Source organism: Drosophila persimilis, unplaced genomic scaffold (genome assembly GCF_003286085.1).
Source record: "Drosophila persimilis strain 14011-0111.01,24,50 unplaced genomic scaffold, DperRS2 tig00000325-arrow-arrow-pilon, whole genome shotgun sequence".
NCBI lineage: Eukaryota > Metazoa > Arthropoda > Insecta > Diptera > Drosophilidae > Drosophila > Drosophila persimilis.
In genome coordinates, this window is record NW_020825311.1 from 38,851 (window position 1) to 60,706 (window position 21,856).

At 46.1% G+C, this 21,856-nt stretch overlaps 6 protein-coding genes and 1 pseudogene across 9 annotated transcripts; 3 read left to right on the forward strand and 4 right to left on the reverse strand.

Moving 5' to 3' along the window:
* Positions 1-554: 554 nt before the first annotated feature.
* LOC6598825 (lipase 3) lies at positions 555-2,499 on the forward strand. The gene is made up of 3 exons (XM_026989393.1): positions 555-951; positions 1,244-1,413; positions 1,498-2,499. Exons 1-3 carry the CDS (start codon positions 826-828, stop codon positions 2,441-2,443), a joined length of 1,242 nt encoding a protein of 413 aa, XP_026845194.1. The 5' UTR covers positions 555-825; the 3' UTR covers positions 2,444-2,499.
* A 109-nt stretch (positions 2,500-2,608) lies between these two features.
* Positions 2,609-3,940, reverse strand: LOC6598828 (lipase 3). Of its 2 annotated transcripts, none has more exons than XM_002023904.2 (3): positions 3,845-3,940; positions 3,092-3,790; positions 2,609-3,037 (listed from the first exon to the last, which is right to left on the reverse strand). In XM_002023904.2, the coding sequence occupies exons 1-3, from the start codon at positions 3,887-3,889 to the stop codon at positions 2,645-2,647; spliced, it is 1,137 nt and encodes a 378-aa protein (XP_002023940.2). In that variant the 5' UTR covers positions 3,890-3,940; the 3' UTR covers positions 2,609-2,644. The 2 variants fall into 2 exon arrangements, with proteins under 2 accessions (XP_002023940.2, XP_026845193.1); XM_026989392.1 differs by having other exon boundaries at positions 2,609-2,983; positions 3,845-3,939.
* Positions 3,941-4,289: 349 nt separating this feature from the next.
* LOC6598829 (lipase 3) lies at positions 4,290-5,693 on the reverse strand. The gene is made up of 3 exons (XM_002023905.2): positions 5,602-5,693; positions 4,845-5,546; positions 4,290-4,781 (listed from the first exon to the last, which is right to left on the reverse strand). The coding sequence occupies exons 1-3, from the start codon at positions 5,671-5,673 to the stop codon at positions 4,365-4,367; spliced, it is 1,191 nt and encodes a 396-aa protein (XP_002023941.2). The 5' UTR covers positions 5,674-5,693; the 3' UTR covers positions 4,290-4,364.
* A 561-nt stretch (positions 5,694-6,254) lies between these two features.
* Positions 6,255-7,610, reverse strand: LOC6598688 (lipase 3). The gene is made up of 3 exons (XM_002023906.2): positions 7,530-7,610; positions 6,776-7,477; positions 6,255-6,716 (listed from the first exon to the last, which is right to left on the reverse strand). The coding sequence occupies exons 1-3, from the start codon at positions 7,599-7,601 to the stop codon at positions 6,300-6,302; spliced, it is 1,191 nt and encodes a 396-aa protein (XP_002023942.1). The 5' UTR covers positions 7,602-7,610; the 3' UTR covers positions 6,255-6,299.
* A 1,223-nt stretch (positions 7,611-8,833) lies between these two features.
* On the forward strand, positions 8,834-12,091 carry LOC6598689 (ras guanine nucleotide exchange factor B). Of its 3 annotated transcripts, none has more exons than XM_026989390.1 (6): positions 8,834-9,005; positions 9,100-9,392; positions 9,464-10,528; positions 10,585-10,805; positions 10,880-11,091; positions 11,262-12,091. In XM_026989390.1, exons 1-5 carry the CDS (start codon positions 8,994-8,996, stop codon positions 11,080-11,082), a joined length of 1,794 nt encoding a protein of 597 aa, XP_026845191.1. In that variant the 5' UTR covers positions 8,834-8,993; the 3' UTR covers positions 11,083-11,091; positions 11,262-12,091. The 3 variants fall into 3 exon arrangements, with proteins under 3 accessions (XP_026845191.1, XP_026845190.1, XP_002023943.1); XM_026989389.1 differs by having other exon boundaries at positions 11,165-11,311; XM_002023907.2 differs by having other exon boundaries at positions 10,880-11,311.
* Positions 12,092-12,881: 790 nt separating this feature from the next.
* LOC113565962 (protein hairless-like) lies at positions 12,882-18,316 on the forward strand. Its single transcript, XM_026989394.1, is given in 7 exon segments — positions 12,882-12,992; positions 13,471-14,174; positions 14,251-14,424; positions 14,522-15,360; positions 15,429-16,521; positions 16,524-17,018; positions 17,087-18,316. Coding segments are annotated over 6 exon segments (3,279 nt in total). The 5' UTR covers positions 12,882-12,992; positions 13,471-13,525; the 3' UTR covers positions 17,116-18,316.
* A 2,434-nt stretch (positions 18,317-20,750) lies between these two features.
* LOC113565961 lies at positions 20,751-21,719 on the reverse strand (annotated as a pseudogene).
* Positions 21,720-21,856: the final 137 nt, after the last annotated feature.

Here is a 21,856-nt window from a genome sequence, read left to right on the forward strand (position 1 = left end):
AGGGAGCGTTCTCTCTTTCATTAAGCTGTTATAATTGCTCAAATTGCCATGGCGGAATGCCAAGTCATTTGGGGAGGCAGTTCCGGGGGCGGCGTGTGTAGGTGTGGCGGGGCGAGCTGTGGATATTATGCACAGTGTACGTACAGCTCTGTACTTTCTGCCAGAGAGCAGCAGAAACAGCAGAGACGGAGGTGGCTTTTGGATGCGCCGATGTTTTTGGGCGCTCAGGTACTACGGCATGCAGGTGGCTGGAACAGCAGAAGCAGCAGCAGCGGCGGCGGCTTAGTGGCAGGCAGACAGCAGGCCGGTTGGAGCTTGGCTTGGCGCTGGGTAACAAGCCCTGCGAGTCGCGGACGCATGCGCAGTCGATAAAGCACATTCGAATCGAACGTTAGCAGCGGTACCGCCGGGCCGAGCACGAGAGCACGAGACCACGAAAACGACGAAAAATAGCGGCGTAAAGCGACGGCGACGAACGACGAACGACAACGGCACTTTGATTGCAATTTTCATTCATATTCATTCATGCGAACGTATGTACGAGTAGTGCGACTGTTTCGGCCTTTTTGAAAGCTCTTCTGGCGGCTGGTCTGCTGTTCGGCCGTACTTTCTTTTCGCACTCACGATCCCCAGTCCCATTCGCAGTCCCAGTCCTAGGTAGCAATCCCAATCCTTGGGCAGCTGGGGCACCGCGTGGCAGCCAGCTTTCGTTTTCGATCGATACGAGGCACGACCCCGTTCGGACCGGTTCAGGCTTCTACGGCTGCGTTACTTAATCCCCACCACATCCCAGCAGCGTTCATGTAATCATAATCCTGGACAGCCATGCGATCGCTGCCTCTGCCTCTGGATATCGTCGGGCTGGTGTCGCTGATCGTTGTCGCTATGTGGTGGCTGCAACAGGTGACGGCCACCCTACGTCAATCCCGCGAAATTATCATAACAGATGCGGTAGGTATCCAGCGGGGCGCCTCAATCGAGGGGGGGTTCGGAGCGTATCGGATCTGGGGAGGCCCTGGCGCGCACAGCGGCTCGCTCGCAGAATTCCTAATTACCTGAATGTCACAACGCACGCGTCTCGTGGCCTCCAAATGTCAAGCAGTATACGAATAAATGTGCCAACATTTTGTGTGTTTCGTTTGTGTTTCGACTTTTGGGCTTCGCCTCGGATCGTGTGTGTTGTTTGCACAGAGTGAGACAAACTTCCTGGCTCCACTCCACCACTAATGATGTGTCGTTGCAGGTGCGGCGCATACAGAACGATGGCTACAACGTCGAACGCCACACGGTGACAACAAAGGATGGCTATGTGCTGACGCTACATCGCATACCGCAGGTGGACCCCAATGACGGCACAGTGCTGCGCCGACCTGTTGTCTTCCTGCTCTCCGGCCTGTACGCCTCGTCGGATGTGTGAGTAACACCAGAAGCAGCGCTGCTTCCGCTTGCCCCAGATACAAGAACACTCGCGAACTGCATTTCCCATTTCCCTTGCAGCTGGCTGCTGAACGGACGCGAAGATTCGCTGGCCTATCTGCTGTGGCGCGCCGGCTACGATGTGTGGCTGGGCAACAATCGGGGGAACATTTACTGCCGGCATAACCTCTGGATGAACGCCACAGAGAGGGAGTTCTGGAACTTCAGCTGGCACGAGATGAGCATCTACGACATGCCCGCCCAGGTCGACTACGTGCTGCGAGCCAGCGGTGTGGCGAGGATGCACTTCGTGGGCATCTCGCAGGGCGGCACCATCTTCCTCGTGTTCAACTCGATGATGCCGCAATATAATACGGTCTTTAAGACGGCCACCCTGCTGGCTCCGGTGGCCTATGTGAGTAATACGAAGAGCGGGCTGGCCAAGATCGTCGGACCCATACTGGGGACGCGCAACTACATCTCCAAGATGCTCGAGGGCGTCGAGATGTTCTCCACGAACAAGTTCTTCAAGAAGCTCCTCTCAATGACCTGCCTGGATAACGAGAAGCCGCTGGTGTGCATCACGCGTCTCTGGCCCGCCGTTGGCTATGACACTCGGTTCCTTAACAAAACCCTTCTGCCGGATCTGATGGCCAACTTCCCCACTGGCGGATCAGTCAAGCAGCTGATGCACTACTTCCAGGGCTACGTGTCCACCAAGTTCCGGCAGTACGACTACGGCCCGGAGCGGAACTGGCTGCACTACCAGCAACTGGAGCCGCCGGAGTATGCCCTGGAGAAGGTGTCGACGCCCATAACCATTTTCTTCTCGGAAAACGACTACATTGTCGCCCCGGCCGACATCTGGAAGCTCTTGACGCGGCTGCCCAATGTCGAGGCCGCGTACAAGGTGCCCTGGAAGCGATGGAATCATTTCGATTTCATCTGCGGCCTGGGGGTACGAGAATACATCTTCGACAACATAGTGGTATCCATGAATCGCTACGAGCACCGACGACGTCGCTAGAGATGCCCTCGAAATGGATGGAAAGGCCAGAGAAGGGCTGCAGCCAGAACTATCAATAGTGCCAAAAAAAATAACTTGTAAATTTACGAACTAGAGTCTTTGGTTGATCCGGCGATCAACTCTGAATCAACGCGTACTGATTAATAAATAAATAATATATTTAGCTTAGAGTAGATCCCAAATCACATCGATAGACTTCATTTATTTATTTCGGTCCGTTTCGTACTTACTGATGAGCTTTACAATCGGCCTATTCAGAGTTGTACCCACAGCACGTGCAAACTGAAACTCAATGTGACTATAATACGGAATATGATGTAGTTCACACAAGGACAATTTCTCTGCCAGAAGGAGCACATTCTCCTTGGATACCACAAAGTCAGAGGAGCTGTAGTAGAGATTGATCGGAGACTTTGGCTTCACATACTTCAGGGGATAATCGGGCGGCCATGAGCTCCCATAGATAAGCCTGTTCGTCTTTTTGCCATGATCGTACATACAGAATCTCGAAGACCTTTTTAGTTGCAGGTAATGCTTCAGCTGTCTCGACGAGATCCCCGCCGGAAGGGTTTTCAGAATAAGCATTATAATAGCCTTTGAGGATTAAATGTGCGCCATAAGTTTAGCATTTGATCAATTGATACTCACTTTGCTGATTTGATCTCCATTTATACCGTATACCATCATAAATAAAGCCGCGCAAATCGATTTCATTGGTCGGACACTGCAAAATATCGAGGCCCAACTGGGTATTCCATGGCGGTTACTAAACCACTCTCGGTCGTCAAATGCCAGGATTACTTTTTCAACGATGCTGCCCAAACCCGTGTTCATGTTTCTAAGAAACGCGGCAGGTGCCGTCAAGTGTGATGTCTTAATTTTTTCGTTATATTCTGGCCGCATACTGAGCATCACGAGAAATTGGGTGGCCCCTTGAGAGTACCCCACATAGTGCAGGGATCTTTGGCTAGTTCTATCCAAAACGTAGTCAATGCTCGCGGGCAGGTCCCTAGTGCCCATTTCATGCCAGCTAAAATTCCAGAAACTTTTGTGCTTGGGATCCATGTATTTGTGTAGGCGAGAGTAGGTGTTTCCCCGTGAGTTTCCCAGCCACACATCGAATCCCGCATCTGCGAGCAAGTAGGGTAGGCCGTCAGAGGGTCCGATCAACAGATAGGAGTCCGAGGAGCCGCTCATTCCATGCATCATAAAGACCACCGGCTTGGGGCTTTGCGCATTTCTTGCGTTGGGCGAATTTGGAATGTGTACTAGCTTTAGTATATAGTTATCGGTTGTTTCCACGGAGTGCTCCTCCACTGGATAATTGTAAGAAGCTAGAATTTCCGGCTAAAATTCCAATTCTAAAGAATACTTATTGAAACATCTTACTATTTCACTCACGCCGGACGTGTACCATGAATATACCAGGAAAAGGCCTATAAACATTTTGTTACCGATGTAATCGATTGCTTTACTGTAACTAACAATCGATCGTAGGAATTTTCAAGCTGTTGGTTCCGCATACAACTTAAAGCCTTGCAAATTCGATTAAGCTGTTACAACAATTCGCTACTGAAAATTGTAGAGATGCAATATCTTGATCATGATGATCTTAGGCTCTGCAAAGATGATTTAAGCAAGGAATTCGTTGTGGAAACAAAGAGAAATTGCAATCCACTTTCTAGGTCGTACCGGAAAGAACTACATTAATTTTAAACTTACGATCGATGATGTTATTTTCATGCAGAAAATTCAATTGTCTCCAGTTCGTACGGTGGGTCTGCCTTAGGGCCGGACAGAACAAAGCAGGATGGATGGAAGTTTTCATAAAAATTACCACTGAGACTTTCGTTTTGTAAGGAGCCCTTCAGTTTAATAGATATCGTATACGCATCTTACTGGTACTACTCTTACTTATTCATTAGCGGTGATGCTGATTAGCTTCGCTTAAACGAGATTCAAAAGCATTGGCAATGTTAACAATATCATTGTTAACATAAAACTTTAGATTATTGCCGAACACATAGTCAATGTGACCCCATTCGGACAATTGATGAGGATGTCCCCGTGCGTTGGGCAAAGAATTGATGGTCAGCAGGACATCCTCCACGGCTGCCATACCATCGTTGTCGCTATAGTAAAAATCAACGGGGCTCAAAGGGTTTACTTCATTTAGCGGATAGTCTGGTGGATCTGAAGTGCCATAGATCGCGAGATTCTCTCTTTTTCCGAAGTCGTAGAGGGCGAATCGGCCGGAATCGATAAGTTGGGCATAATGCTTAATTTGTCGAGTTGAAATACCCGCTGCAGCAGTGGCCGCAATCGCCGGCAATAGTGTCTGGGAAAGATAACTGATATGGTATCGATATGATATGATTAGGGGATAGTGGACATCACAAACCGTATTTAAATGTTTTGAGGGACCGCCAGACATCAGAAAGGCAAAATTTCGGCATAATGTGTGTCTTATAAGAAGTACGCTGCACAGGGACGAAAATATTCTGCTCCAAAATGGAGTATTATACATCAACTCCATGTCGCTCAGCTTCAGGTAAAAATTCTTTATAATTTTGAATAGCTTTGATGGCATTTTTCCGCTGAAAGCAACCGGCCCGAGAAGATGGCTCGTCTTCACTTTGATATTATACTCAGGTCGCATCGAGAGCATCGCCAGAAAAGAAGTAGCTCCCTGCGAGTGGCCCACATAGTGGACAGCCGTTTGTCCAGTCATACTCAGTATAAAGTCGATCGTGGTGGTGGTGTCATATATTCCGATTTCGTGCCAGTCGAACCGCCAGAAATCCTTGTTATTAGGGCTAATGGTCAGGTGCTTACGTGAATAGGAGTTCCCCCGGCTGTTGATCAGCCAAACGTCATAGCCCTCGTCGGCCAGTAGGAATGGCAGACCTTGGTCTGGTCCGATAATCACCCAGTAGTCAGAGGAGCAAGTCAGGCCATGGACGAAAAGGACGGCGGGCTTCGGTCCCGACGTGCTGGGACGGCGAGGAGAGTTCGGAATCCGATAGAGGGCAAGTATGTAACCATCTTGGGTCACCGCCGTATGCTTCTCCACGGGATAGTTGTGCATCCTGATATAGTCGCCCTGGCAGCACAATGCAATCATAAGAATGAAATAGCCCCCAAGACACAGCACTCACCGTATCCTTCAGAGCGACTCCCCCCAATATGTTCACCACAAGAACTATCCACCTTAAGAGGATCTGTGCCATTATACGATTCGATTTCGCCGGGAAATAGTTCGATACTAAATCGATGCAGCGTTAAAATATATACGAGATCTTTTTTGGCATACATTTAAATAGCATTCAAATCAGATGAGATTCAGGTCTTAGTCACGGTTTTTGCGGCGTTTATGTAATCTAAATTTTTAATTTCCACGTGATGCGGAGAACATTAATCCTCGTCCTTCAAAACCATTTAATACCAAGTAACACTTGGAATATACAAATGTTTATAGGGACATGCGACAGGGGGGCATTCTTTATTCTGGTTTATGTGTGTTGCGTTTTTTTTTTTCTGATTTCAGGTGTGTAGAAGGGGGACTGGAAAATATTGAAAATAAACTTGCTCCATCCAAAAAGTATGCAACCAGTATGTATGTACACTCCCCGACACTTGAATACGAGACACTAAATCGTACTCTTCAGGCACTACTATTTCCGGCACAAGCCAAAGTAAACGGTGAACTTAATTTTCCTCAAATCTCTAATTTCAATCTCAAATTTCCGTTCTTAAAAAATGAGACACTTGAATACGATAATCATATAGAAAAATTTTTTATTTGGATGTATCTTCTATATATCTTGGTACTACTGGTACTACTCTTACTTATTCATTAGCGGTGATGCTGATTAGCTTCGCTTAAACGAGATTCAAATGCATTGGCAATGTTAACAATATCATTGTTAACATAAAACTTTAGATTATTGCCGAACACATAGTCAATGTGGCCCCAGTCGGAAAATTGATGACGATGTCCCCGGGCGTTGGGCAAAGAATCGATGGTCAGCAGTACATCCTCCACGGATGCCATACCATCGTTTTCGCTATAGTAAAAATCAATGGGGCTCAAAGGGTTTACTTCATTTAGCGGATAGTCTGGTGGATCTGTGGTGCCATAGATGGCGAGATTGTCCCTTTTTCCGAAGTCGAAGAGGGCGAATCGTCCGGAATCGATAAGTTGGACATAATGCTTAATTTGTCGAGTTGAAATACCCGCTGAAGCAGTGGCCGCCATCGCCGGCAATAGTGTCTGGGAAAGATAACTGATATGGTATGATCGATATGATATGATTAGCGGACAGCACGAACCATATTTAAATGTCTTGAAGAACCGCCGGAAATCAGAAAGGCCACATTTCGGCATAATATGTGTCTTAGAAGGAGTACGGTGCACAGGGACGAAAATATTCTGCTCCAAAAGGGAGTATTATACTTCAACTCCATGTCGCCCAGCTGAAGGTAAAAGTTATTTATAGCTTTAAATAGCTTTGATGGCATTTTTCCGCTGAAAGCAACCGGCCCGAGAAGATGGCTCGTCTTCACTTTGATATTATACTCAGGTCGCATCGAGAGCATCGCCAGAAAAGAAGTAGCTCCCTGCGAGTGGCCCACATAGTGGACAGCCGTTTGTCCAGTCATACTCAGTATAAAGTCGATGGAGGTTGTGGTGTCATATATTCCGATTTCGTGCCAGTCGAACTGCCAGAAATCCTTGCTATTAGGGCTAATGGTCAGGTGCTTACGTGAATAGATGTTCCCCCGGCTGTTGATCAGCCAAACGTCATAGCCTTCGTCGGCCAGTAGGAATGGCAGACCTTGGTCTGGTCCGATAATCACCCAGTAGTCAGAGGAGCAAGTCATGCCATGGACGAAAAGGACGGCGGGCTTCGGTCCCGACGTGCTGGGACGGCGAGGAGAGTTCGGAATCCGATAGAGGGCAAGTATGTAACCATCTTGGGTCACCGCCGTATGCTTCTCCACGGGATAGTTGTGCATCCTGATATAGTCGCCCTGGCAGCACAATGCAATCATAAGAACGAAATAGCCAAGACACAGCACTCACCGTATCCTTCAGAGCGACTCCCCCCAATATGTTCACCACAAGAACTATCCACCTTAAGAGGATCTGTGCCATTATACGATTCGATTTCGCTGGGAAATAGTTCGATACTAAATCGATGCAGCGATAAAATATATACGAGTTTTTTTTTGGCATACATTTAAATAGCATTCAAATCAGATGAGATTCAGGTCTTAGTCACGGTTAGATTGAATAAACTCTCTGTAGATGACGTTTGCGGCGTTAACATAGTCAAAATTTTTAATTTCCACGTGATGCGGAGAACAATAATCCTGCGTCCTTCAAACCCATTTAATACCAAGTAACACTTGGAATGTACAAATGTTTAAAGGGACATGCGACAGGGGGGCATTCTTTATTCTGGCAGGGAAGGATGGGAAAATAAACTTGATCTATTTTGTCTTTCTGCTTGCTTGGACGTTGACATGCAATGTCTGCATCTTGCAAGAGGCGATACAATTACTGCACCGTCAAGTGGTCCCCGTCACATCCATCCAAAAAGTATGCAACCAGTATGTATGTACACTCGCCGACACTTGAATACGACACACTAAATCGTACACTTCAGGCACTACTATTTCCGGCACAAGCCAAAGAAAACGGTGTACCTAATTTTCCTCTATATTAGCATAAATTAAAAAAGAAATAGTAGTAATATTCATCAAAGTAGATTGAGGAAAACAGTTTAATTGAAATAACTCAAATTTCCGTTCTTCAAAAATGCGACACATGAATACGACAATCATACGACAAGGTCGCGACCGGACATCGAAAAAATTCTCAAAAAACAATTAGAGTGTCCTTATTATGAGAAAGAAATTTGGGGTATGGTAAGTCCTATTCAAAGGACGGAAAATCGAAAATAAAAACCTCGAAGGAAGTAGGTTAAACTAGGTGTGTTTTAAGTGAACAATAATGTTTTAAAGCTGAAAGTCCTGTCTAGTAGTAATGTTAAACCGAATATCTGAATTGAGTAATATGACTTCCGATCATGGACAGAGAACAATTAACCCATTGTTGACCATAACCCATAACCATAACCATACCCCAGTTCAGTGGAAAGATATCGTAGGGTTCTTTGATGAATCGTCAAGAAGAATTTACAACCAGAACTATTTGTCGCGTTTCCCTCAAGGTGTGCACCCAAATAAATAAAAGGGGCTTAGGTGGGCTAAGTTCGTTTTTTCATCGGTATATTTGCGGTATATTTTGAAATGTAGGCGGTATATTTTTGAGGTATATTTTATCGATAGGTCCAATAAGGACAACTGCTTGCAAGGACAACACAATTTTTTCTCCTTTTGTGCCTCCCAATTAGTGCAGTCTCGTCCCTATTCCAATTGGAGAACTCCTAAGAGCCGTTAGAGTCCCGAATCCAAAATGCATTGGTGGCGTCCCAGCGAATAGATGCCGCTGCAGTAGCCAGACAGTAGCCCACAGCCGAAAATGAACAATTTGGTAAGTGGGTGGTAGTGGTGGTGGCCGTTTGTGTATGTGTAGGCGTGTCTGTGTGGGGTTTCATGGTGTGCGGCCTGTGTATCAATTGTTGCAGGAGCACGTCAAGCACTTCTACCCAGAAAACTATAAATTGGATCTTTCGGAGACGATGAAGGCGGCACTATCCAAGGGTCCCGGCGTCGGGGGCGTGGCCAGTGGGTCATCGCACAGCGACATGCTGCCGCAGCCGAATGCCGGACTTCCCGGCGTGGGCTATGTGACCGAGAAGCTCTACATGCTGCTGCAGCTCTATTTGCAGAACAAGGGCTGGAACCCGAGCGCCGAGCTGCTGCAGTGCTTCAGCGATCTGAAGGACAACGCCATGCTGCCCAGTGCCGCCTATCTGCAGTAAGTGTACAAATGTTGTAAGTTTATATGAATACCCTCCACTGAATCAAGTTCGTCCTCTTCATTAATAGGGTCTTGGCCAATCGACTGACGCTAGACTCACAGGGTCGCCTGATTCTGCGCGATAATGGAAAGATTGTTCTGCCGTTTGAGCATTTCGCCAATGCGGTCATGCTAAAGCACATGTCCGGTCCCCACGGGCTTCATCTAAGTGTGGACGCCACAGTGCGGGCTGTAATCGAGTCCTACACGATTGGGCGGGATCAGTTCGGGATGGAAAAGGAGTTCATTATCGAGGTGGTCCAGTCGTGCCCCAGCCCCGCCTGCCGCTACTACAAGAACCATATGGGCATCTCACCCATGCCATTCATGGAGCAACAGTATCCTGGCGTGAATACGCCCGACTTTTTGCAACGACTCTCCCATCTGCCGCCCAGCAGTGCAGCCGGAGGAAATGCTGCAGCTGGCTCTGCTTCCAGCGCTGCCAGCAGCACCAGCTCAAGCAATGTGGAAATCGACTTATCCAAGTCGACGGGCTCCAAGGTGACACAGGTTCCAGTGCCGCCGCAACTCCAGCATCTGACCAAGCAGCAGCAGAACAGCATCCAGACGCAGCTCTCACAGATCAGTGCTGCCGCCGCACATCATCAACAGCAGCAACAGCAACAACAACAGCAGCAACAGCAGCAGCAGCAACAACAGCAACAACAACAGCAGCAGGCCCAGGCGCAGGCCAAGCACCAGCAACAGCTTACGGCGGCTCTGATACAGCAACAAAATCGAGTGCTCGCCCAGCAGAGCCTTGAGAAGCTAAGCAATTTGAGTCCGCTGGAGAAGCAGCGTGTGTTTGCTCAACTGGATCCTAAGCACTTTGATCCCATGGCCGTGGCCGCAGCAGCAGCCAATTTACAGATCCAGGGACTAATGCAATCGCAGGCAGTGGCCGCTGCCGTGGCCGCAAATCAGCAGCCGACTCCGGCCACCAGCACATCCACGTCCGGGGGCTCCGGTGTCAGTTCACAAACCCATCACCATCCAATGCCACCACCATCGCAGTCGCCGCACTCATCTTCATCGTCTTCCTCGCACTCGTCGCTGGATCAGCTATCACATAAGAATGCAGCAGATTCCTTGCGGTTAGTTTAGATTTTTGGCATTTATTAGTTCTTAGTGCGAGTTTTTCTCCTTGCAGCTCAAATCTTGATTCGATTGAGTCGAACAAAGATCTACTGGCCCTGCACAACGGGGCCTGGGCCACCAGTGATGCCAATCGCTTGGACCACATGGCTGTTGGCCAGGACAAGATTGTACGCATTTTTTCCGAACTTATGCGGAACATGTCTCGCATGAAGACCTACATACGTCCATCTATGTGCAAGCCCTACGGCAAGCAGAGCGAGAGTCTGCAGAAGAGTAAGTAAAGCGATAACCGGTTTATTCGTATTTGTATTCGTCTGCGATATTAGACACTGACTTTGCATTTGCAGCACTCATGGACACAATTCAGATTGTGCAAACGCTGCGCAACTGCTTGCCGGCTCCCCACATACCGGTCTCCTCCTGGAAGAGTGAGAGTGAGGGTAACTTGGGTGCAGGTGTTAGTGTCGGCGTTGGCGTCGCCGTTCCACAAGGACTAAATTTGAGCGCCGCCTTGGGTCTGCCATCGGGCAGATTGGACAACATGCACTAGGCGGGGATGGTAAGAGAGATTCTCTAAGATGAACCCAACAGAATGATATCATTTCATACACTTAACGCTCGAATTCTTCCAGAATGTCGAGAATACATAGTATTACATATACATAAACCCATTTATATGATAAGGATAGAGGTTCACCTTCATAGGCTTGACTCCAGTTTTCCTTTTAGCAATTATGTGCCATGTTCAACACAAGACTTGATTTCGTTTCAACACTTGACTGACATTTAGATGTGTATGAGTATATATTTCGACCCGATCCGGATGGGGATTATGGTTGGGTGCGGTGCCCATGCGCTGTACAAGGGGTCATCCTCGCATAATACCAGGTTGAGCCTTGTAGGGTGCATCGAAACAGCGGTTGGAACCGTTTTTTATGAATCTAAGTATCTTCTTTACTGACTTATTCCTCACCTCACTCTGTACTTCCCGATTTGGCATACAAAATTAACACGCAAAATGGAGAATTAGTTAAAAAATTGGCAAAACGTCTGTGATATTTAAATTATGTTGGCAAATGGAAAGAAAAACTAAATTTAACTTTTTTTTATATATTGTGTGCCCTTTGTTGTGACGATTTTACAATACTTACTTTGTGCAATACCTACTAAGCATCTATTCTTAACTATGTATTCCTGTGCAATTGACGACTTCTCACCCATATCAAAACCCAACTCGAATCTAACATGGCAGCATGCCCGCCCCCACGCTACATAATATTATACAAACGAGTATGTAGACGCATAAGATTTATATTATATTTTGCATTAGAAATACATACATATTTAGGTGTATCGCGGCTCATCGATTGAGAATGTTGAGTCTAGGAAGAGATGAGACAAAAGGAGTTGTGTTTAAATTTAAGAAGCAGAAGAAGATGTGAAGATATGAAGGGTTGTATTCCAGCTACACGCATACGTATAGTATAGGCTATTTAAATATACTTTATTCCGCCGTGCTCATCATTGAAATATCCGAATCGTAGCATGCAAACAGTATTAAACCCAATAAAAGACACTTGCAAACCATAAGTATTTATCTAGCTAAAGTGAATGCATTTAGCATAACATAACATAATCGCTTGATGTTTATCTTCTGGACTTAAATAAACATTTTATTCTATAAACGAATATTTATTTTTAATTTACCGATGAAGAATCAGTAAAGTGGTTTAATACCATCTAAGCCATGTGGGTCATATAGCCGGCGTTTAGCATGGTTGGAAGGAATTCCCGTTATTTTCGTGTGGGTGGAGATGAAAGATTTGACGAGGGACTGCGGTTTCTCTTGGACTATACCTTGGGAAAAACTAATGGCAGTAGTTTTAGCTCCCCATTTTTTCGTACGAACCAAAAAATTATAAATAAATAACAAATTGGAAGAATAATAAGAAGTCTTTCCAACTTTGGACCCCCCAAGAAAACCGACGTGTTTCAGGAACGTTATAACCAAGATCAGGGTATATTTAAATCTATGATTCAAATCAGTAATCAAACTAAGAATAACTGGGCCGATTTGGATTAAGGGGAAGAATTTGCAAAGGATTTTACGAAAGAAAACTTTGTGATTTTTGTAAATTGTCATAGTGGCGCCATAGCAAAAGGAGGCAGGATTTTCTTGAATAAACAAAGTTTAATTTTAATATTTTTAAATAATACAATGACCATTTTGGTATTTTGTTGTAAGTTTTAGTGCCATTTTGGCATTTGGTATTTTCGCGTTCTCAGTTCACGGTCACACTGTCCGCACACTGAGCTGCGTTTTTCGTTGATAATTTTAAATTTATTTATTTAATTTATTGGTTTAAATCAGTGATCAATAATTTGTTTGCTGGCCAGCTTGGTCGCAGCACGTGGCCTCAGCCTATTACGCGCATTATCGGATATCGATATCTGCTGATGGTAATTGGAGAACGTTTTTTCCTATTTTATCTCCTCCTTTTCCCACTTCGTTTTGTGCTCTGCTCTTGCTGTGCTCTCTTTGTGCTCTTCCGCCAGCAGCAGCCAGCCCCAATGCCTATGCCAATAGTAAACTCTGTGCGTGAAAACATATAAAGACAAAGTAAATGCAACGATAAGCGGCGGCCGAAAATGCTATAGGCCATGTGTGCAATAAAGTAAATTGTTTCAGCTTCCAAAACACGAAAATGTTACCCAGACCAGACGCTCCCATTGCCGTGCCGAGCTGGCATATTTTGATACGCGACGCCGTCGACGTTGAGTTATGTCCCGGCTGCGGACTGTGCGCGAGGAATTTACAACAAAAACAAAATGAAAATTGTATTTAAATTGTATGAAACCAATTAGAAAATCGAGCTGGAGTAAATTTTTAACCAACGAAAATCATTTTGCCAACACATGAAAATGTTTTTCTTTGAAGGCCAACTCTAAATGACGTCACAATTGTAACAGAGTGCAACAGACGACAGACAACAATGACCGATGAGCATAAAAGTACCATTAACAGTAACAGCAGCAACAATTCCAACAACAATAGCAACGACAGCAGCAGCAACAACAACAACAGCAACAGCAACAACGAACGCATAATTGCAGAGGCGGCAGCACAGTTTCTACTCAAAAATGGTTTGAACGGCAGCTTTCCACTGCCCCCGCCCCTGCCCGCGAACCTGAGCACGAGCACGAGCACTAGCACGACAGCAGGCAGGACGCCGACGCCCTCCTCATCATTGTCATCATCATCATCAGCTCCAGCCTCGTCAAATGGCTTTTTGCCGCATGTCAGCACGCCCACAACAAAGACAACTAGAAGCAGTAACAGTCCAACAAGCAGCAGCAGCTCCTCAGCGATGGCGGCATCTGCTACGGTGGCAGCGACTAGCGCCCTCGTCGGCTCTGCTCCGAAGCCTGTCGATGTAATGGGTGGTGTGCTGGACTACAGTTCCTTAAGCAGTGTGCCGAGTGCCGCCACCGCCGCCGCATCCATGGCGCCCACAGGATCGTTGAAGAGCGGGAAGGGTGGCAGCAGCATGAGCAGCAGCTTTGATATGGGCAGGCATCCGATATCGACGCACAGCAACAACAGCACGGCCGGCTACGGCGGTCGTTTGCAGTTCTTTAAAGGCAAGTTTAAAACATAAACTTAAACCCATTTCCGTCAAGATAAAACAACAAACAACATCCATCTTCTGCGCAACAGATGGCAAATTCATATTGGAACTGGCACGTTCGAAGGACGGCGATAAGAGCGGATGGGTCTCTGTAACGCGCAAAACTTTTCGCCCCCCATCTGCGGCCACCTCGGCCACCGTGACCCCAACGTCTGCAGTGACGACAACGTATCCAAAGAACGAGAATTCCACATCTCTGAGCTGTAAGTGTTTGGCCTCCCCGTTTGGAATTTGACTTACAACTAAATATACCATGATGCGAGTGCATTTCTGAGCAAAATATTATTCGGTTTCTTGCAGTTTCGGATGACAATAGCTCGATACAATCATCGCCGTGGCAACGGGACCAGCCCTGGAAACAGTCCAGACCACGACGCGGCATATCCAAAGAACTGTCGCTCTATTACCATCGTCCCAGGCACAGTGTCCTTAGCAAGGCTGCCCTCCAGACAGCATTACGCAAGAGACGACGACCCCACGAGCCGATTGCCAATAGCGAAGATCTGCAGCCGATCTTCGAGTTGGTCAAGGCTGAAAATGGCGATGAGACACTAAAGGCCGAAGGCGGAGAAGCTGCAGAAGGCGACACTGCCACTGACACTGGCACTGGCGCTGCAGCAGAAGCTTCTGCAGAAACTGCAAATGAGATTAAACCAGAAACGATCAAAGTAGAAACGGAAGCAATGCCAGAAACGGAGTCGAACAAGGCCGAAATCAATGATAGCCGCGAGTCAAAAGAGGAAGCTTCTGTGCCGAATGCAGAGACGAAAGTAAATGCCGAGCCCACGATTGAGGCGACAGCACCGGCGACTGCGGAAAAGATGAACACGAGTGAGGACGAAGAGGCCATGTCGGTGACAGTTAATGAACCTCCCATACCGCCTTCGATCAGTACGAACGGCAGCACTGGCAGCGATCTGAATGGCGATCACAAGACGCCACGGGCAGACAACAGAAGACTTAAAAAGCCGAAACCCAGAGCCAAGCTCAACAGCATCATTCAGAAACTTATCGATGGGGTGCCAGCACGTCTAGAGCAATTGTCCAAGACACCAGCGTCGACAGCGGCGGCAGTCACGGCAGCAGAGCGCAGCGGTGGCGGAGCCATCGGAAATCTAAGTCACTCTCTGACGCACAAGGTGAGTTGCCCCCTATAATTGGACCAGAAAGAGCATTCCATTAACTGACAACTAACAATATCTTTTAGGTTTCGCCGCCAACGTCGGCCGCGGCAGTCAGCCGTCTAGTCGAGTACCATCATCAGCATGTCTCGCCCAGAAAGCGCATCCTGCGCGAGTTTGAGAAGGTGTCGCTGGAGGACAATGGTTGCGTGAACAATGGCAGCGGCAGCGGAGGCAGTAGCAGTGGAGGGGTCGGTGGCAAACGGAGTCGTGCCAAGGCTTCGGCACCGCCCAGCAAGTCAGCGCCCATGAATCTGGCACCGCCTCAAGGAAAGCCTAGCACTAGCACTAGCACACCCACTACATCGCCAGCACCGGCTGCGGCCTCGCAGCAGCCCACACGCCTGAACAGCTCCTACAGCATACACTCGCTCTTGGGCGGAAGCAGTGGCAGCTCCTCGTCGTCCTCCTCTTCATCTTCCAAGAAGACCATCGACCATCCGGCGGCCATCATCAGCAATGTGCATCACCAGCATTCGTTGTACGCCAATTCCGGAAACTATCCACGATCCCTCCTCAGCTCCCCCAAGTCGCCCGAAGTGAGCGGCAGCAATGGCGGTGGTGTCGGCGGTGGAAAGTCGCCCTCACATGCGGCCAGCAAGAAACGCTCTCCCCCGTACACGACTGGGTCGCCGCTGCCCGTGGACTATGGGCATTCCTTCTATAGAGATCATTATTCTGGAACAGGGGGTCGATCATCGACGTCGACTGGCACAGCCGTTTCGCCACACATTTCACACGGAGGAGTGGCGTCGCAAGATCTTTCACCGCCCCGTTCCACAACAGCTTCCCCCGCCACCACACCTCGCACCGTTCCCAAGAAGACTGCCTCGATACGCCGCGAGTTTGCCTCGCCAACGGCCAGCAGCAGCAGCTGTCCGTCGCCCGGTGACCGAAGTACATCGCCACCAGATCGGCGCCACCAGATGCATCTGCAGCGTAGTTCACCAGCCTCCGGCTCGCCCTTGCACTACTATATGTATCCACCGCCGCAGGTGAACGGCAATGGATCATCGGGCAGCCCGACGGTGCCTGTGTCATCGGGCAGCAGCGCAGCCGCTGCGGCGGCGGCTGCAGCAGCGGCTGCTGCCGCCTACATTCCCTCGGTGGTGTCGCCATCGCTTACCATCCCTACATATCCACACTGGCGGCCCTGCGGCACAACCCGTTGTGGGTGCACCATTACCAGGCGGGAGCCTCGCCGCTAATGCCGCCGCATCCACAGGCCAGCAGCAGTTCGGCTGCAGCCGCGAGACTGTCACCTCCCTCGCCGTATCATCCGTTTGCCTATAATGGCGTCGGGGCCGCCGCTGTAGCGGCTGCTGCAGCTGCCGCCGCATTTGGACAGCCCGCCCCCAGTCCGCATACGCATCCGCATCCGCATACGCACCTGACACATCCCGCGGCACTAACACACCACACGCCTGCACACCTGGCCACGCCAAAACTGACTGATAGTAGTACCGATCTAATGTCTGCAGCGTCCAGTCATCGCACAGCCTCCACTTCGCCGACCAGCTCCAATGCATCCGTCTCCTCGGCGGCTGCCTCCGGCGCCGGCCCCTCCTCCTCCGCATTGTTTCATAATAGTAGCCTAAGGAATGAACAAAGTTCAGGTGAGTCTCCCCATCTAAGACTGACACTTGGACTGAGTCTGAGCTAATATTGTTTTGTATTCCTTCAGACTTACCACTGAATCTGTCGAAGCACTGAGACACACACACACACACACAACCGCAACCACACACACACACACACGCCCCAGCTGCCCCAGTTGATGGGCGCAACCATCGAGTTAAGTACATTACCGCACTAGTAGCGCTTAAGATGACATTCAACTACACATACAATTATTTGATAAGCTCGCTGCTAATTTAGTTGTAACCGAATTGTTTTAGCCTAAGCCTAAATCTAGTTAGGTTCTCGATTAAGGCAGGAAATTCAAACGAAACGAAAGGAGAGCAGAACAGAAGAGTGGAATAGCGGAGAAGAAACGAAGAGATACAAGGAAATCAAAACAGACTCCAACAATGTTTCAACAAAAACTATTTATACAATCAGTTGAGAAATGGAACCCCTTCGATACACATATTTAATATGCAAAGGAATTTTATTCTCTGCCAACTTATAAGTAAAAACCATACAATTAACACATTTTTCTATAGGATGTATAAATTGCACGTCTTAAAGAATCTCAAACAAAAAGAGTTACGTTTTTTCATCAAAACATTTCCTTGAAACAGACTGAACCTGAATTTTTTTAGAAAAAAAAAGAAGAAAAACGATACAAAAATATAAAGTTATGGATTGCAGCATCCAACATTTAAAGTGTATTTTACAAAACCTAAAAGAACAGATTTTTATAAAAAGCGTGTGCCTTTAAAAAAGAAATATAAAGAGAACTAGGGATTATATAAAAACACGAAGAGCTAAACCACAGGACATCTGGGAACAGATGCTTTACAGGTGAATTGAATCCATTTTAGATATGATATCCCCCAAAGCGAGGTCCAAAGGGCAGAAGTTGACGAAGTGTTGTACAAAATAGACCGCATACGATTGTAGCTTGATGTTTGTAAACCCCACACGGGAATAACTTTTTGGATTGATTTTGGCTTTACTCCAGGATCAAGCCAAAGATTTTAATATTCCCAGAAACATTATTTTTGAAAAGGTTATACGAGTGGATCGACCTGTAGTTGGTGGTGAAACCCATATTATCTTTCGATCACAACCCGTTCTTTAATGTCCTTTAATGTACTTTATTTATGAGGCTTAAGCCTTAAACCTCATAATAATGATTCACATTACTATTTCCAACAGATTTGTATAGCTCTACTTAGTACAGCTCCTTGTCAATGGCAGCCCAATCAAAAGCAAATGAAAATGTACAAAAATTCACATATACAACAAAGGAAAGAAAATATTTACAAAAACTAAAAACTGAAAAATTAAAAATGTATCCTAAAAAGTAAAAATTCAAGCCGAAATTCGTACAACTGAAACTGATACAAATAAACAACAAAAAGTACTATATTCCTAAACGCAAAAAAGACAAAAACGAACCGCGGTTTCTCATATTTTCTAAATTATTTATATAAATCAAATGACTATTTATATGTATGTACTGTACGTGTTTATGTGTAGGGAAATAATTTTAATTGTATATACAGTATTTTTACACAACAACAACAAAAATTTAAATCAAGAAAACAACCCATATATTTAATACACCTATTTTTATAAAGGATTTTAACAAAATGCTGTATATTTGATATATTGTATGTATATGTATACACAGAAAACGATTCCATTAGAGGTCAAGGCGAAAAAAGTATCAAAATGTTGCACAATTTGCTGTTAACCTTTTACTAAACGAAAAACGAAAGCAAAACAAAAACAAAACAAAACAAAAATATTAATTTCCATGAAAATTCCATACGGTTTCTACTACCTACTGATTAGCTAATAGCTAGGCGCCTAGGGACTATTACTATACTTTTACCTTTTTTTTGCATCGGTACTGTGTACGACGTTTTGTTTTATTTTATTGAATCCGTAGTGTAGTCGTAGACTTAACCATCAGTTTGATTAGAGCGCTGGCCGGCATTGATGGTCATCCACCAGTGAGCGGAGCGGCATAGCCCGACAGATCATAATGGGGAAAACAGCAAGCAAAAGGGTTTTAGATATACATATGTATTTAATATTACTGCATCCTCTTGATGCTGGAATGTGTGTAAAGTAAAACGGAAACAAAACTAGTTTTAAACAAATATATTTTATATAGGCATACATATACATATACTATATGTATGTATACATGCAACTGAAACTGAATACTTGATGTCAAATAAAAACCTATACTAAATGTGTGACAAGTAATTTATTCCAGTTTTCCCCTCAGTTTTATTCCGCAGAAGAAGCGGTCTCCTGAGATATCATCTTATGAAATTAAACTACTGTAGATGCTGTGAAACATTGGAACCAACCAACCATTGGAAACCCCTCCAGTGATTTGGCAAATAAGAGCCTCCTGTATGGCCTTTATAATCCTACTGGCCGGTGCGAAAGATCAATATATGGGCGAAGTGCAATAAGGTCTTGTAATAATCATCAAATGGCATTGATAATGGATGCTACCGGATGCTAGAATGGGCCTCCTGGCATCGACAACAGTTTTGACGTTTCTACTATGGATTATCAGGTTCCTTCCCTTCCGATTCGAGATAATATTCATCGGGTGTGGTGGTCAAGGTTCGCCGCTTGGATTTGGGTTTTTCCCTGTGAAAGTGCTCGCTTCGCCCCCAATCCCAGTGAAACACGATTGAGTTGTTGAGACGAATACAGATACATTCGTAGAAGCACATGGTGTACATACATATGTTATGTATTTATATATTTCTTGTTTCGATTACATTCTATACACTCGTTCAAATATATGTATGTGTAGAATTCGTTTCATTTAATTATAATTATCCAGCGATTTACAAAATACATTACAAGTACTAGTACATATACATATAAGACTATAACACTACGAAATGAACAGAAAAGAAACCAGGAAACACACACACAATAATTTCTGATTTAGTTTTTTGCTTGTTGCTGGAAAGGAAACAAATTATGGTACAGTACACAATATAAATCATCGTATTTTTGAGAGAGAAAACAAATTAAAGTTAATTTTTTAACTTATGGAGTAAATGTCGCTTAATTAGATACATAAGCATAATAGGATACATTCTTCTGCACGTGTGGGGGGTTGTACAGGTTTCGAAACAACAAAAACAATACAATAAGGTCCAAGGGGAGGGGTCATTGTTCAAATATCAAATATATATATTTAGGTAATCCAAGAGGCAGGACATTAAATTATATTGGAGCACTTGTGGCAGTGATTACATCAATAGTGTGACATATATGGGGGGCTGTGGGTTTTTGTGGGGGCTTGTGGGTCGGCCTAACATAGTGAACACATACATATGTAGTTTTGAACTTGGTTTTAGCATTTTACGGATACCCACGCCCGTCTGTTGCGGAGCGTGTTACCAATGTAAATATAAGCAGAGAGGATTGGGAATGATCCCTCTGGGGCTTCTGTGGGGGTGAGATAGTGTTTTGGAACACACAACGATCGTGTGCTGCATTTTGTTGATGTCCGTTTACTGTTTGTTGTTCTTGGAGAAATTGTGCGAGGCCCAATTTAGAGAAGTTTTCCAGGAGTTGGCCAAAGCTTCGCTGAATTTCGCCCGGAAATGTTCGCGTGCTTTTTTCCTCCGTATAGTCCAGCACCTGGAGATAAAGATCTATGAGGGATCTTCAATCGATTACCACGCGATTCGAACTTACAAAGTGTCGCGTAGATAGTTCAAGTCCTTCTCGGAGGACAGTTCCGGCAGTCCTGTTGAAATCATCAATCGAGAACAGCGATAAGATAAGGCAGGCCGTGTTTGCGTAATGTTAAAAATGCCTGCAAAAAATTAAATAGAATGAAAACTACAGTCCTGCCGACTTCCGACTGATTGAAGTTGACATACGTGCTCGCACAATTCCTGAAAGTGACAAAAACTCTTTCGCCTCGCGATCATTACAGCCCTTGTTGATGACGTACACAAAATCGTGGGTTAGCACAAAACGGTACACGCTCACGACGCACACCAAACTTCTCCTTGAAGTGTCCAAGATGTGTCCAAAGTCGATGTGAAAGAGTGAGGATGGATCGCAAGGATTTTAATTTTTGTACAAAATTTGTTCGATAAAGTGATTTACCTGTCCGTTCCTCTTGACATTATGTGTCGGAATGACGATCGGCCACGCCCAGTACATAGGTGGCCACACAGTAGCCGGCACAGCTAAGCGTGAACTCGTTGATGGCCTTGTTCAGCTTATCAGCGGGCTTGTTGTGCTCCTTGAGCCAACTGTACAGCGAGCCCTTCTTGAACGGCGACGTGGCCGAGAACATTCCCTTCTCCTTCTGTATGTTGGCAATCGTCTCCGCATGCCGCACCACCTCAATCATGCCCAGGCGCTGCTCCATGCTGATGCAGTTGTAGATGTTCATGCGAAAGTCCATGCTGAAAAGGGGAAAAAACTGTCGAAAATGCCACAAGGAGTACTAAGTGTGATTCAAGTTTACCCGTCTCGTTTCCACAACTTGTCATCACCCGCAGCATCTGCAGTGTGAGCATGTCCTGGCAGATCATCGCCATTTTTGAATATAATCACATCGTTCGAGTTCAGATCGGCATTCTCGAACACCACCCACAGCGGACGCATCTTACTGTCCATCACCTTGCACTGGTCAGGCGAGACGCCGCTACCCGAAAGCTGGGATCAGTGGGTTCTGTATGTTCTGGAAGACGCCCGTGTTCCGCTGATCCCTCAGAAAGTCCTGCAGCATGGTTTTCACCTTTTCCTTGCTGCCCTTCTTGGCTAAAACAGAGACCTGCTT

Bases quoted from the DNA above. Each gene is read 5' to 3' on its own strand.
- LOC6598825 (XM_026989393.1), top strand. From the start codon at position 826: ATGCGATCGCTGCCTCTGCCTCTGGATATCGTCGGGCTGGTGTCGCTG. The intron at 952-1,243 runs GTAGGTATCCAG...GTGTCGTTGCAG, and splicing joins AAATTATCATAACAGATGCG to GTGCGGCGCATACAGAACGA. The intron at 1,414-1,497 runs GTGAGTAACACC...TTTCCCTTGCAG, and splicing joins CTGTACGCCTCGTCGGATGT to CTGGCTGCTGAACGGACGCG.
- LOC6598828 (XM_002023904.2), bottom strand. From the start codon at position 3,889: ATGTTTATAGGCCTTTTCCTGGTATATTCATGGTACACGTCCGGC. The intron at 3,791-3,844 runs GTGAGTGAAATA...TTGGAATTTTAG, and splicing joins ATTCATGGTACACGTCCGGC to CCGGAAATTCTAGCTTCTTA. The intron at 3,038-3,091 runs GTGAGTATCAAT...TAATCCTCAAAG, and splicing joins ATGGAGATCAAATCAGCAAA to GCTATTATAATGCTTATTCT.
- LOC6598829 (XM_002023905.2), bottom strand. From the start codon at position 5,673: ATGGCACAGATCCTCTTAAGGTGGATAGTTCTTGTGGTGAACATATTG. The intron at 5,547-5,601 runs GTGAGTGCTGTG...TTGTGCTGCCAG, and splicing joins GAGTCGCTCTGAAGGATACG to GGCGACTATATCAGGATGCA. The intron at 4,782-4,844 runs GTTTGTGATGTC...TATCTTTCCCAG, and splicing joins CCTCAAAACATTTAAATACG to ACACTATTGCCGGCGATTGC.
- LOC6598688 (XM_002023906.2), bottom strand. From the start codon at position 7,601: ATGGCACAGATCCTCTTAAGGTGGATAGTTCTTGTGGTGAACATATTG. The intron at 7,478-7,529 runs GTGAGTGCTGTG...TTGTGCTGCCAG, and splicing joins GAGTCGCTCTGAAGGATACG to GGCGACTATATCAGGATGCA. The intron at 6,717-6,775 runs GTTCGTGCTGTC...TATCTTTCCCAG, and splicing joins CTTCAAGACATTTAAATATG to ACACTATTGCCGGCGATGGC.
- LOC6598689 (XM_026989390.1), top strand. The intron at 9,393-9,463 runs GTAAGTGTACAA...CTTCATTAATAG, and splicing joins CCCAGTGCCGCCTATCTGCA to GGTCTTGGCCAATCGACTGA. The intron at 10,806-10,879 runs GTAAGTAAAGCG...TTGCATTTGCAG, and splicing joins GAGCGAGAGTCTGCAGAAGA to CACTCATGGACACAATTCAG.